The sequence below is a fragment of the Myodes glareolus genome, chromosome 11, assembly GCF_982192425.1.
Source record: "Myodes glareolus chromosome 11, mMyoGla1.1, whole genome shotgun sequence".
Lineage (NCBI taxonomy): Eukaryota > Metazoa > Chordata > Mammalia > Rodentia > Cricetidae > Myodes > Myodes glareolus.
Genome location: NC_142036.1, coordinates 66,676,103 through 66,691,368, shown reverse-complemented (window position 1 = coordinate 66,691,368; position 15,266 = coordinate 66,676,103). Strand labels below are relative to the sequence as shown.

At 39.5% G+C, this 15,266-nt stretch overlaps 1 protein-coding gene across 1 annotated transcript in view; it reads left to right on the top strand.

The window, feature by feature from the left end:
- Window positions 1-10,622, top strand: part of Ttc6 (tetratricopeptide repeat domain 6) — a 154,267-nt gene extending 143,645 nt beyond the window's left edge. The window contains exons 29-32 of the mRNA XM_087911793.1: window positions 1,885-2,037; window positions 2,841-3,011; window positions 9,782-10,007; window positions 10,402-10,622. Coding sequence (XP_087767919.1) covers window positions 1,885-2,037; window positions 2,841-3,011; window positions 9,782-10,007; window positions 10,402-10,538 — 687 coding nt within the window. The 3' untranslated portion in view covers window positions 10,539-10,622. The remainder of the gene's footprint in view (window positions 1-1,884; window positions 2,038-2,840; window positions 3,012-9,781; window positions 10,008-10,401) is intronic.
- The last annotated feature ends 4,644 nt before the right edge of the window (window positions 10,623-15,266 follow it).

The following is a 15,266-nucleotide window of genomic DNA, read 5'->3' as shown; positions in this document are numbered from 1 at the left end:
TGGCTCCCGGCCCCCAGAGACAGTCTTCTATAAGAACATAGTTTCTTTTGGATAGGTGAACTCCTCATTTGGAGAGAGAGACACTGTTCTGTGCATGGGTAATGATTTGATTGTAATTGTGATAAATGCAGCAAAAACACAATAAGAAAAAAAAAACCCTAAAGAATTTTTAGTACAAAATGAGCCCAACTAAGGGGTAAGAGAACTTACTGATAAATTAACATTTATGTTGAGGTGTAAAAGATTAGTAGTTAGGTAGGGAAGGGATTGGGCTAGGATTTAGTCTTGAGACAAGGGGAACAACCCTTGAGGACACACTGTAAGAAGAGGCAGAAGGTTCACATGAGGGGAATGTGGTGAGTAGAGGGAGATTGTGATGACACTAGGGAATTCAGTAAGAGCTGGAATAAAAGCTTGGAAGTCTAGTTAAAATAGGAACATCACTGATCAGCAAATGCCATCATATTTGTATTTTATGAAAATCCCACTGGATATATAACCAAAAAAAAAAAAAGCATTGAAGAGCACATTGGTATGGAAGAATGAATCAGGAAAGGGAAAGGCTTATGGAGGGGAGTTAGGGCCAACCAAGTGCTGCCCAGGGAACGAGTGACAGCCTGTTCTCCACATACATGTAGAACCTTTACTGTTTGCCTAAAACCGGGGCTATCACACTGAGCACAGCAGACGTCAAAACAACTGATAACTTAAATCCTATCTCAGGTGGTTTGAGGTTTAATATTCTGATGGTACAACTTCAGTTTGCCTACTTTTGCTTATTAGATAAACTTGTGATAACTTGCAGATTTCCAGACACTTGACTCAAAGTTTGCTATTAGAAATTGGGATGTAGTCCGCTGTGTAGTTATATTTCTTTAAAGGTTTTATGTGAGATTCACTGGGCCCACGTTGGTTAGAATGTGCCAGTCTCTGAGACTCTGGCAGGTTGACTATTTGAGCCTGTGAGAGAAAGAACAGAAGTTGGACCATCGTGAATTAATTAACTCCCTGCCTTCCTGTGGGAAGGTGTTTAGTTGCCAGCTGTCCTGCTCTGCAAAACACTCTGACATCCTTCTAGTACCGGTGCCTCTCTCCTGACCTTTTTTCTCTTTTCTCCAGTTGGCACTAAGGTTGTTAGAAGCAATGCTTGGTAGACTTACATGCATCTTCTGTAGAGTTTATAAAGTGTTGCTAAAATTCCAGATGCTGGAACAATTTATTTTCACTATTACTATTATTTATGTAACACATGCTAATTTTGCTTTGTGCATTATGTATATATTATAGATATCTGGAAATTACCTATCTATCTATCTATCTATCTATCTATCTATCTATCTATCTTCTATCTATCTACAAACACAAACAGACAGACAGACAGACAGACAGGCACACACGCACACACACACACACACACACATACACACACACACACACACACTCTTACTTACTTGAAATAAGGTCTCACTATGTTGACCAGGCTGGTCTCAAACCCATAGATATGTGCCTACTGCCTCCCGAGTGCTGGGTTCAAGGGTGTATGCCATCACTTCTGACTATCGTGGAGGCCAGTGTAAGTTTTTTGGTAGTCAAGAGAAGTATAGGTATCACATAATAGCTATGACTTTAAGTTATCTATGGTTGGTATAGTAGATGACTATAAAATTAAATTTAATTGAGCATAATTTGGTCATAAATATTTAAAAGCAAGTATTTCATTAAGGATGCTCATTTTGTAGCCTGTTGTCTTATTTTTATTTAAAATGCCTTAGCTTTAGTACCATATAATATATACCTCACCAAAGATTTTAATGAGTGAGAATCAGAAACATTTGCCATGTTATAGACTGTTTCTTGCTTCATGAAATTGAATAACTATTTTAGGCCCAAGGAAAATTCCAGAAAGCTTGGAATCACTTTACAATTGCCATAGAAGCTGAACCAAAGAGCTGTCTAGCCTATGAAGGACGGGCTGTCATTTGTCTTCAAATGAGTAATAATTTCGCTGCAATGCAGGATATTAACACTGCCATAAAGGTAAAAATCTATATTGATGATAGTACTATTAGCATATATTCAAACCATCAATGAATAAGGCTATGTTAGTTGTTCTCTGTTACCTATTTCAGGTAGAAAAATAATCTTTTGTTTCCCCAGAGTTCTGCCTAGAGTAGAGTTAGTACGGTGTGCTTATTTTGTAGTCTAAATGCATTTAAAATTTAAAATCAAAATTATTAATAAGCACTAATTCATTTTAACAAGTGCAGCTTGTATGTTTCATAGGACATTAGTAGTATTTTTCAGTATAAAATGAATTCAGAATGGAACAGTGATGTCCCAAGTGTGAAGCAATTAGAAACAATACAGATGTTTGGCTTCTTTTTGTGATGAAGGAACAGCCTTCTCATGCTTTGCATTCTCTTCCAGATTTTAGTTTTGTTTCAATAATTTTGAAATATTTAGGGGTAATATAAGGGGTAAAAAGGAAAAGGATTAAAGATAATTGTTTCAGCATAAGAGAGTGGAGCATGTTAACTGCTCAATTTAATGTCTTCTCTCATTTAAGAGATTCAAAGGTAAATGTCCCCTATGTCTATTCCTCGGAAAGAACTTGAGTTAAAGCTCTCAAACTCTTTGTTTTATGGCAATCATTCATAAAACATTGACATGGACCCAATCTCTTCCAAGCCCTTTCTGACGATATCTGCTCTAATTGGGTTGTACCCACACTGCAACAGCCCCTGTTCCCACAAGTGGATTTCATCACCTTCATTTCACAGACATGAATTGGAGATAAATGCTATTCCCAGATGCCAAATCCTCCTACGATTGTGTTGCAGATCAATACTACAGCAGAATTCTTGACAAATCGTGGTGTGATTCACGAGTTTATGGGTCAACAGCAGAACGCGATGACAGACTACCAGGCAGCAATTTCTCTGGACCCCAAGTACTCGCTGGCTTACTTCAATGCTGGGAATATCTACTTTCGTCACCGGCAGTTTTCTCAGGCAATGTGCATTTTCCATAGCGTGTTCTGTTGGCATTAAATACTTCTTTAATGTTGTTAGCTTTTTACAATTCATGTTGTTCTTTTCCATTTTGTGTTGAATGAATTTACTTATCACTTACTGATTATACTGTGATAATTTGTTGTCTATTTTCCGAATATTGTTTTGGCAGAACACCATATATTTTTTGTTTTTATTTTTAAAAACTGAGTACGATACAAATAATGTGAAATTTATAGTCTTAACCATTTTGAAATTCATGGTAAATATATGCCTTCATGCCTTCTATAATTTTGCACTTGCAATTTGAATTTCCCCTCTTGCTTGGGAATATCAGTTGGGAAGATAATCAGGTGGAAAGATTTTTATATTTTCTATGATTTATGTATACATAAAATGTTTTTTCTTCTGTGTTGTGTTCCCTTTTGAGTACTTTCATTTTTCTGATTTATAGCAAGGTTTATAGTTTTATTCTAGTGACAATCAAACTACTTTTATGACCCTTAACTATTATTTATTTACTTTCTCATTACCATTTTATTTCCTTCTCAATAACACAGTAGCTCGAATCTACAATCTTCAACTTTGTTTGTTTTCGCTTTTTTTTTTTTGAGACAATTTCCCTGCGTAGGCCAGATTAGTGTCTAATTTGTGATCGTCCTGATTCTCCCTCCAGGGAGACCAGTGCTGGGATTATAGTTGTGTGTGTGAGACCATGCAGCCTGCAATCTTAAAAATGGGGGGGGGGGCTTTCCCTCATACCCACTCCAGTTTCTTCCTCAATTTCCCTTGATTGCCACAGAAATATCTTTTTTCTGTTTATTTTTATATTATTTTTTATTTTTAGAACAATCTTATTTTGCATACCAATCCCCGTTCCCTCCCCTCCCCTCTTCCTGCTCACCCTACCTTCTCTGTATCCCCAATCCTTATTCACTTCTCTGAGAGGGTGGGGCCTCCCATGGGGAGTCAAAAAAGTATGTTACATCACTTGAGTCTAGACCCAGGCCCTTTCCCATGTTTCTAGGCTGAGCAAGGTATCCTCCATAGGGAATGGGCTTCAAAGAGCCAGTTCATGCACTAGGAAAAATCCTGGTTCCATAGCTAGTGGCCCCACAAACTGCCAAAGCCACACAACTGTCACCCACATCCAGAGGGCCTAGTTTGGTCTTATGCAGGTTTTCCATCTGTCAGTCTGGTGTCCGTGAGTTTCTCCTTGCTCGATTAAGCTGTGTCTGTGGGTATCCCCATCATGGTCTTTGTCCCTTTGCTCATAATATTACTCCTCCATCTCTATGACTGGACTCCAAGAGTTTGGCCCAGTGCTTAGCTGTGGACCTCTACATCTGCTTCCAACAGTTATTATATAAAAGTTCTATGATGACAATTAAGGTAGTCATCAATCTGATTACAGGGAAAGGACATTTAAGGTACCCTTTCAACTATTGCTTGGATTCTTAGCTGGGGTCATTGTTATGGATTTCCTGGGATTTTCTCTAGTGCCTGGTTTCTCGCTAACCCCATAATGGCTATATCTTTCAAGCTATCTCTTTCCTTGTTCTCCCTCTTTGTCTTTTATCCAACTCTACCTTCATGTTCCCTCATGTTTTCCTCTCCACTCCCCTTCTCCTCTCCCCATTTCCTATCACCCTCCCCCATTGCTTCCAATTTACCAAGGAGATCTTGTCTACTTCCCATTCCCAGGGGATCCATGTATGTCCCTTTTAGGGTTCTCCTTGTTTCCTGTCCTCTCTGGAGTTGTGGACTGTAGGCTGGTTATCCTTTGCTATATGTTTAATATCCAGTTGTGAGAGATACAAACCGTGTTTGTTTTTCTGAATCTGGGTTACCTCACTAAGCATTTATTTTTCACTCCACCCAAATTTGCCTACAAATTTCAAGATGTCATTGTTTTTACCACTGAGCGGTACTGCATTGTGTAAATGTATCACATTTTCTTTATCCATTCTTCAGTTGAGGGTCATCTAGGTTGTTTTCAGGTTCTGGCTATTATAAATAATGCTAGTATGAACACAGTTGAGCAAATGTCCTTGTGGTATGAGTGTGCATCTTTTGGGTATATTCCCAAGAGTGGTATTGCTGGTTCTTGAGGTGTTAAGCAATCTTCTGATAAACTGCCATACTGATTTCCAAAGTGGCTGTACAAGGTTGAACTTCCACCAGTCATGGAGAAGTGTTCCCCTTACTCCACATCGTCTCCAGCATAAGCTATCACTAGTGTTTTTGATTTTAGCCATTCTGACAGGTGTAAGATGCTATCTCAGAGCTGTTTTGATTTCCATTTCCCTGATAGCTAAGGCTGTTGAGCAGTTTCTTAAGTGTCTTTCGGCAATTAGAGATTCCTCTGTTGAGAATTCTCTGTTTGTATCTGTACCCCATTTTTAAATTGGATTATTTGATATTTTGAAATGTAGTTTCTTGAGTTCTTTGTATATTTTGGAGTTCGGCCCTCTGTCAGATGTGGGGTTGGTGACTATTTTTTTCCCATTCTATAGGTTGCTGTTTTGTCTTATTGACTGTGTCCTTTGCCTTACAGAAGCTTTTCAGTTTCAGGAGGTCCTATTTATTAATTGTCGGTCTCAGTGCCAGTGCTACTGGTGTTATATTTAGGAAGAGGTCTCCTGTGCCAATGTGTTCAAGACTACTTTTCACTATCTATTCTATGAGGTTCAGTGTGGAGGTTCTTGATTCATTTGGACTTGAGTTTTGTGCTAGGGAGTGTGTGTGTGTGTGTGTGTGTGTGTGTGTGTTATGTCTCCCTCTGTGTATGTGTATGGTTGTATATATATGGACTGGAGATATGGTGGCTCAGTAGTTAGAACACATGCTGTTCTTGCAGAAGGCCAAGGTTCTGTTCTAGCACTTACATGGTGACTTACAATCATCTGTGGCTCCAGTTCCAGGAACTTAGTGTCCTCGTCTGGCCTCTGTGGGCACCAAGTATAGATGCAGTACATATACTGCATGCTGGCACTCACAAGCACACATAAAATAAAAATCAAAAAATAAATCTCAAAAAGTGTTTAAAGTATGTCTTTATTCTCTCAATATCACAAAAATATTACCTTGAGAAATATTTTACCTAAAGCTATTTCCTGTCTTGGTGTAGGATGTCTGGGTGTTACCTCAGAGACTAACACGTGTTAACCATAGTAACTCAGCTATGGTGCCATGTCTGGGCCTCTCTGTGGAGAAAATGCCCTCTCCCCTCCCCCATTTAGTTGTTTCTGGAGGAAGACTTTAGCACAGGAGGAAGGGTGCCTTATCAAATATATATGTATGTATAATTGCCAGAGCATTAAAGCACTTATAAAACCTGACTGCTGTTTATTATCAAGTCAGTAAGAGTGCTTTAAAAACACATTTGGATGGGATACTTGGTACGAATGATTAACTGCAGATGACTTCTATCCAATAATTCAATCTTCTTTATGATTGATTAGTCCGTTAATTATAGATTTGAAGGCATCAGACAAGTTGTTTGAGACCCGGAGGTTTTAATTGCCTTAACTTCTAATTGTTTCATACTCCTCTACTTTAAGTAATCTCATTACATTAATAGGTTTTCAATTTTCTTAGTAATAGACTTTGGATGCTATAATACAAAGTTAGGATGTAGGAGTTGGAGCGATGGTTTAGTGCTTATGAAGAGCCCTGGCTGATCTTCCAGAGGACCTGGGTTTGCGTTTCTGCACATACACAGAGGCTCACAATCACCTGAAGTTTCATTCTCAGGGGGATCCGATGCCCTCTTTCGGCCACTGAGCACGTTTTACACACATAGTGCAGAAGCATGCAGGGAGACAATATATCCATAGACACAACATAGTAGAATGATAATAGAATAATTTTCTGTTGTTCAGAATTAGTTATGCTAGCGCATGACCCTTCGCGATTTGCTCCCATCGGACAGAAGGCACACTGGTGTGATTAGAGAACTACTCATCACTTCATGATGAGTTAACATGAAGCCTGGATTGTTTCACCAAGAAAGTAATGCTTGCAGACACTCATTGGCTTCATTTCTGGTGTATGTGGATACAACCTTTTCTTCAAGGAGGAGTTGTTTTGAGGCTACTCACAGGTGTGTGCCAATTCCGACCCTCTCTCAGTGAATCCAAAAAGTTCACTTGAGTATGGCATGAAATAGCTGCTGCCATCAGGGAGAAGAAGGGTTATGCAGTCTTGATGTAACTGTCCCTCAAAAGTCAGAGGAAACAAAGTTCAGGAAAAAAATCGCCTGAAGGTTGTGTTGCCTCTTCTTTTGTAGATATTTGAAGAAAAGAATATCTGTAGTAATTGACTAACCCTTACTACATTTTGCATACTTTACTCAGTATATGCTTAGTTCATCACCAACAATGGAAATAAGAGTTTGTCACTTTCTTTGTCAGATTAAGCAATTAATACAAATGGAGCTTTATAACTCAGTCAAAGTAGAGGCAAGATCTGAACGCAGCATTCCGAGTCCTTGAGATGAGTCGTAGCTGCCATGCCAGCAATGTTTACACTAGCATGGATGGAAGATGAGCCTGAGGAAAGATCCCTATGAAATGATTTGAGTGCAGAAAATGCTTAAGAGGTCAGAACAAGACCAGGGAGGGTCAAGGTGTAGGGTAAAAAGTCTGAGACCACTTCTGGGTTTGAAAACCTACTAAACCCCACCAATATATGAGCTCAAAACCCCACCAATATCTGAGCTTGAAAACCCACCAATCCCTGAGTCCAAAAACACTCCAATCCCTGAGCTCATAAATCCCACTGATCCCTGAACTCTAACTCTCACCAATGCCTGGTCTTGGCTTGAAATCCCATCAATTCCACTCTGGAAATCTCCACCCTGAAAATTCTATATAAGCCTGTCTCCTGCTCACATCCCTGCTGCTTCTCTCCTGAGCAGAGGCAGCCACCCTCTTAGATATCTCCCAGTAAATCTCTTGCATGCAGTTTGCTGTGTGATGTGACTTTGTGGTTTTCCTTGGCTCCCAACTGCCAGGATACTTTTTCCTTCAGAGCTATAACACTTTCATTGGGAAGATCTTTCCCCTCAGAGCTGCAACACTTATGCAATGAGAGAGAAATTTGAAAGATGAAGAGAGTCTGTGCCATGGAAATGCTTTGGAGGAAATAGTTAGGAAATGTCCACAAGGCTTGAGAACATCTGCAACCTTAGCAAGAGAATAACTCACAGATAGGACAGACTCCAGATTGCAAGGAGACTGAGATGCATGTAGCCTGAGAGACCAAACTGAGTGTGTCGTTCATTTTCCCTTATAGACAGAATTAAATTAGAAGTCAGAGGTTTGTCTTATCTCCATGTGATAAAAGGTCCAGTTTTATTTAATTCTGTTTTACCTATACCAGTACTCTGAAAACTGAATAAAAAATGCATTACTGAAAGACGGTCATGTGCCCAGGTGCCGCGATTGTGCCAGGAGGCAATAGAAATTCCTTGTTTATTCTCCAAGATACTTCTTTGCTATCTTGTGGCAGTTGATTCTTGGACCAGGACCTGAGATCTCAACTTAAGGTTCTTTTGAAAACCAAATCACAAATAAGGCTTAAAATAAAAGTATTGGAAGATTTCACTGAAAAGCGGAATAGGTCTGCAAATGGATGACACCAGTTCAGCGGAAAACCAAGAAAGTTTCACCAAGGAGAAGGAGAAATTTGAGATTTTTTTTTTAAAGGGACAAAGGTCAAGTGTAATCTTTGGCTCAAAGAGCAGTTTTGCTCTCTTTTAACCAAACTGTAGTCATCTTCACTTTGATGTTTACATCTTCCAAGTCCATGGTCAACACTAAATGATTTAGTTTTTGGTTTTATCAACAAGTTGATTTGTTTGTAATACAATAAAATTTATATTCCTTTTGGTGCAGTTTAGAATCTTCTTTTGAAAACTCATCTGTATCTTCATCTCTTTGCCTGTTTTTATTTGTGAGCTCTTAATTACCTAATTTATATTTTATTTTCTGTCTGCTCTTTTTCTCTTTTTATTTCTTTCTCTTTGTTGTTGTTTTTGTTCTATTCAGGGATATGAGATTTGGGGTTGTGGGAAGTGGGAACATTTCATCCCAGCAATTATTTTACCATTGACGTTGCCTAGAATTACTTGCACATGGTATTATGCTTTGGACCCTAAATATATCCTTGCCATGAGCTGAAGGCTTGGTCTCCAGCCTCTGATGCTATTGAGAGGTAATAAAATGTTTAGGGGGTGGGAGTGGCTCTGTGTGTGTGTGTGTGTGTGTGTGTGTGTGTGTGTGTGTGTGTGTAAGAATAATGAAGGAGGTATCTGATCCCTGATGCTTCTTTTCTTTTGGCTTCCAAGCTTCCATGAAGAAAGCAGCCTCTGGTCTCATGCCCCCACCATGATGTACTGTGTGGACACAAATTCCTGAAGGGTCAGGAATCAGAGTTTGGGGCCTCATAAACAGTCAGCCCCAAATAGATACTTTCTCTATTTTGACTCTCTTAAATGTTATATCACATTTACAGAAAACTGACTAGAAGACGGCCAAAAAACAAACAAACTAAAAAAACCACCACCAACAACAACAAATGGTAGCAACTTTTACCTTTACTTCTCATTTTTCTTACAATCCCTTCTGTATTTGGGATGAAATTCTCTCTCTGCTTTCTTAGAAAACCGTTGGGCTTAATATTAAATTAAAGTAAGAGGACTTCAGGTTTCATGATATCTGTTAATTAAAATATATTAAAATGCTCATTATCCTTACATTTTATAGGCCAGTGACTACTTTTCAAAGGCTTTGGAGTTTAATCCAGAAAATGAGTATGCTCTCATGAATCGAGCTGTTACGAACACCATATTAAAGAAATATGAAGAAGCAAAAAAAGATTTTTCAAGTGCAATTGATCTCTGTCCCCACTGGGCTGCATTGTATTTTAACAGAGCCAGTTTACATTTCTGCTTAAAGCAGTATGAACTAGCTGAAGAAGACCTTACCATAGGTAGGTGTATTCTGTAATGGTGTTGACGTTGACGAGATGATAGCAATTAGTGTGCCTGTTTTCAGACTCCAAAAGAAGAACGCCATCAAGCCTTCTTGTTTATATAGAATTGGTGTGTGTAGCACCACGTTCTTAATGTGACCAATACACATTCCTTTGTGTAGATCTCATCTTAACACATTGGTAAGCTAAGTTAGAATTATTAGGAAACCACATGCAAACAATGCTAGTCTTCCAGAGAAAGGCAATCTACTGTGATTCCCTGCATTTGGCTTCTTAGAAATATCAGGTGTTTCTAACTGAATTGCATTGTTACAGTTGACGAAAAACACTTAAAATGAGAACAACAGGAGATTTCTGCCAACATATCTAGACTTTTCGTCTTCTTTTGCAGCCTTGTCTTTGAAGCCAGATGAAGCTGCAATGTATAATCTCAGATCACAAGTTCGTGGCAAAATAGGACTGATAGAGGAAGCTATGAGCGACTATAACAAAGCCCTTGATCTGGAAGAATGTCGCCCAGCTATGTGATCACACAGCCTCTTGTGGTTTCTGTACTAGGTTAAGTATATTTTCTTCCTGAAACTGAAATATATTTGTTGTTTAGAAATGCCACCACTGTTATTGTATTTATTATACTTATTAAGTGATTATTCTTTTCACCCACTTAACGTATATTAAGAATCTTCATATTAGCCGGGTGGTGGTGCCACATGCCTTTTCTCCCAGCACTTGGGAGACAGAGGCAGGTGGATCTCAGTGAGTTTGTGGCCAGTGTGGTCTATAAAGCAAGTTCCAGGACAGGCTCCAAAGCTATGGAGAAACCCTGCCTCAAAACACCAAAAGAAAGAAAAGAAACTGTTTATATTACACATTAACTGGAAAACTTTTACATGATTTCAGACATAAGTTGTCTATCATGTAGCCTTGTTCACATCAGTGAACAAAAAAAAAAAATGACTCTCTGGTTCACCTAGTACCTCAATAGATGATTTTTTTCACAAGATGTTAAAAAGGAATATTAATGCCTAAGTTATTTTCTGAAATAGTAGAATGATAGAAAAAAGTCCCCATTTTTTCAATGCCTATTTAAACATATTCAACAGTTTCCAGCTTGAAAAGAGTAATTATTAGGTGATGGGTATAAAAGACTGGTGCCTTGTGCATCTCCTCTCTCACCATTAAATACTGTGATGCTAGACTAGAGTCTTCCTAGTCCTGTGCTCTTCCAGCACATAAACATGGTTTTTTTGTTCTATGTGTTGCTTGCTTCCCAGAACAACAGCTATAAGAATCTTGAGCATTCTATTTCTTGAGATAATCCATTCGTTCTCTCATTCATATTTTATAAACATACAAATAAATATGTATAAAAATCTGTGTATAGTTATAATTAATGCTTCATAGCACTCAGTGAACAAAATTGAAACTTTTGATTATCATTTTTTTTTCCAGAAAAGGTCACACTATGTGAACAGTTTTTGTGGTCCAATAAATTTCTCTGCCAACGCAATAATCCAAATCAAACCAAATTAGAGAAATCCCAGGTTTAATGGATACTTGTGCTTTCAGGTGGCCTTCCAGTCCCTCAGAGAGGAAATGGAAAAGGAAGACTGGAAAAACATAAGGCTTTATTGGGGTGCCCAACCAAATATCCCAGACTCTTTGGGTATAGGGGAGCCGGGGGCTGGGGTGACGCCTCCAAACATCATGTAGTCTAGGTTGGCTTTGGATGCAGAATCATCCTGCTCCAGTCTCTCAAGTGCTAGGGTTTCCAGTATGGGCCACAATGCCTGCTTACAGTTTCTTTATGGCATGTTTCTGCGGGACCTTAGGATGAAGCAGAGAGTCCTAGATTTACTTCACTTCCAGTGATCAAGGCTTCCTGATTCCTAATTTACTCAGTTTTGCCTCACTCAGTTTCCTTCTTGGTGTTTTACTCCCCTAATATGTCACCAGCACTTGAGAGGATTGCTTTCAAGATGATAAGGCATCATTGTCGCCTTAAATTCCTTTACTGTTAACTTGATAGCCAACATCACAATAGAAAGTTGATCAGAGTTTGAAGCTACAGCAAGGAAGCAGCATATCATTCAGGGATGATTTTCCTTGCACTGTATGTGAATCCATGTGAGATCGGTTCATCCTCATGAGTTATTTATTTCAGCTGATTAATAAAACACATTTAGCTTGTCCTTGGAATCTTTTTGTCCTCACTTGTCTCCAGATTATTTTGTCCCTGGTTTAGCCAGAGGTGAGATCCAAACTGACTCAGTTTACCTACAGATTTCCTTCTGTGGCACATATGCGTCCATTACTGCCCAGGGTTCCACGGCTGAAGTGGAAGTATTAGCCACTGGGCCCTGGGAGATTATGACCTCAGCTGCATTTACTACAATAGTTAACCTCCTTACATGTCTCATGTTAGTTTTTCTGTCTTCTCTGCCTCACTCTCAAAACATTCTTGCTTTTCTGGGATTAAACTTTCTGAAGTCAGCCTTCATGTCCATGGCTTGCAGTCATGGCGATCGATCACACATTTCCTTAGTTGCCTCAGCTACAACTGCTCGCCTATTTTCTGGCTTTTCTAGCACCTTCTTCATGCCACACCAGCACCAGACCTGTTTCAGCCACTTTTACTTTACTCTCCCATTGGAGACTGTTTTTCCAGACCTTCCCATGTTTGAACACTCATCTCCTCGCGTAAAACCCCTTTCTTTTTTATAATAACGGGTCATTTTTGTTACCTGTAATTGCTAACCAACATTATGTCCTGAGATTTTCTAAAAGCTCATTAATAATTCAGGCATTTCCCTTTCTAATGGCTGCGGTGCCTTTTCTGCAGAGAAGTCTTTTGGAATTTGGTGATGAACAGAGGAGAATTACAACTTAGAAAAAGAAAGCATAATAGGCATGACTTCAAGTACTTTAAGTCAAGTATAGGATTCCTTGGCCACACCCACTCCCTCTATTTTCTCAACAGCCCTACTATGTAGTAGGAATTATTGAGCAAGGAAACTGAGCTTCAAGAAGATTGGTATGCATGTCGCTAGTAAGGAGTGAGTTCATAGCAGTTACTCTGGCCTGCTAACTGGTTGGGATTTAGAAACACCTAAGGGAAAATAGTCTGATTGTGCCTGTCAGGGAGTTTCCCGAGAAGTGTCCCTGAGTTGGGAAGACCCACCCCGAGTGAGAGTGGATCTGTCCCTGGGTTGTGGCCTGGTACTGAGCAAGAAGGGAAGGCAAATGGAACGTGACTATTCATCTCTCTCTGCTTCCTAACTGCAGACATCATGTGACCAGCGCCTCCTGCTTCTGCACCCATACCTTCCCAGCCGTGGTGGTCTGTCCCCTCCAACAGGGAGCTGACAGCAATACTTTTGACTTTGGGCTGCTTTTGTAAGATGTCTTGTCATCGCAGCGAGAAAAGTAACTCAGGGAAAACTGGTGCCGAGGAGTGAGGCTGTTGCTCTGTCGAATCTGACCCTGTACTTCTTAGGTTTCTGGAGGAATGTGGAAGAGTGGTGAGAAGAATATTAGAGACAGCCTACAGCATTCTAAGCAGAGATTTGGGGACTGTTCTTGTAGTTTGGAATACCAGAATACTAAGAAAAGTATGGACCTTGAACATTCAGCTCGTGAGTTCCCAGAGAAGAAAATCTCTATCAGATGCTGGGCATCCATCACACAGGTTGCATTCTCTTCTCTAGCATAGTTGCCCGAGAAGTGGTTTCCTGGGGTCAGCCTGGAAAGCAGAACAAGGCCACTGAAACTGTGTTCCAAGAGAATCAAGTTGGCAGTGAATCTTGGCAGTATCAGCCACATGGTGTTCTTTTGTTTAATGTATATAAGCATACAAAATGCAAGAGTTAAAGAATCATGCAGGCATTCCTCAAGCTTCAAGAAGGTTGCCGAAGCCAGCAATGCTTGGCCATGCTAGATTCTCTGTAAAGAGTTCCCAATAATCCCTTATGCGAAACTGTGCCCAGGACCACAGGCTTTCCATGAAGGCAATGGTGGGCGAAAGGTAGACTTTAGCCCTGTCCTCCCTAAAGACTATATATACTTCAGGTGGCAGCCTGTTGGGATGGAGCTGCCCAGGGCCACTATAACTAAGGTGAGAACATTGTGAACTTGTACCATACATAGAGCAGGATTTGATGATGCCTGCCCTACTGAGTCCCTGAGCAGCAGCAGGCAGCAGGTCCTAGGCACAGAGCCACATGGCAGGTGAGAGCTGAGGTGGTTCAGCCAACAAGGACAAAATAATGTGACCACCTCTATAGATGTCTAAAAAGCCTTTGATAAAATCCAACATGATAAGGTACTGTCAAATGAAGCACTAGAGGGAATATAGCTCAACAGAACGAAAGTTGCATATGAGAACCCCACAGTCAGCATCATCCTAAAAGGAGAAAAGCCCGATGCAATCACACTGAAGTCAGGAACCTGACAGGGATGTCCACCATGCCCACTTCTTTTCAATATTGTACTCGAAATACTAGCTGGAAAAATAAGCTAAGAGAATGAGATTAAAGGGATACAGATGGGGAAAGCAGTCAATTATTTTTGTTTGCATATGATATGATAGTGTAGACATTACAGAAATCTTTTAGAAGTGATAAAATTCAACAACATAGCAGGATATAGAAGCACCTTGCAAAAATCAATAGTTCTTCTATTTGCCAGCCGCAAACATACAGAGGAGAACATGGATGCACTTCCTTTCCCAATAGCTGCAACTGAAATTTTATGAATAAACCTAACTAAAGAACTAAAGGTCGTCTACATTGAAAACTCTAAATTCCAAAGAAAGAGAAGGACATTGGAAAATGGAAAGACATCCCATACTCATGGATTGGTGGAGTTAACATAAGAAAATGACCATTTTACCAAAAGTTATTTACAGATTTAATACAATACCAATTAAAATCCTTATCTAATTCTTTGTAAAATAGAAGAAAAATTAAACACTAAGCAAAATGACAACTAAAGCTACTCTAAAATTTATACAGAACCACAGAAGACCTGGACAGCCAAAACAATCCTGAGCAAAAAGAACAATGTTGGAGGGATTCCAAGTCTTAAGATATATTATGTAGTTGTAGTAATAAAAAGTAATATGATACTATTACAAAAATAGAACAAAATTGAGGATCCAAACATGAGTACATGTAGCTTCAGCCACTTAATATTTGACAAAGATGCTAATGACATAAGCTGGAGAAAAGAAAGCATCCAGATGCCCACATGCAGAAG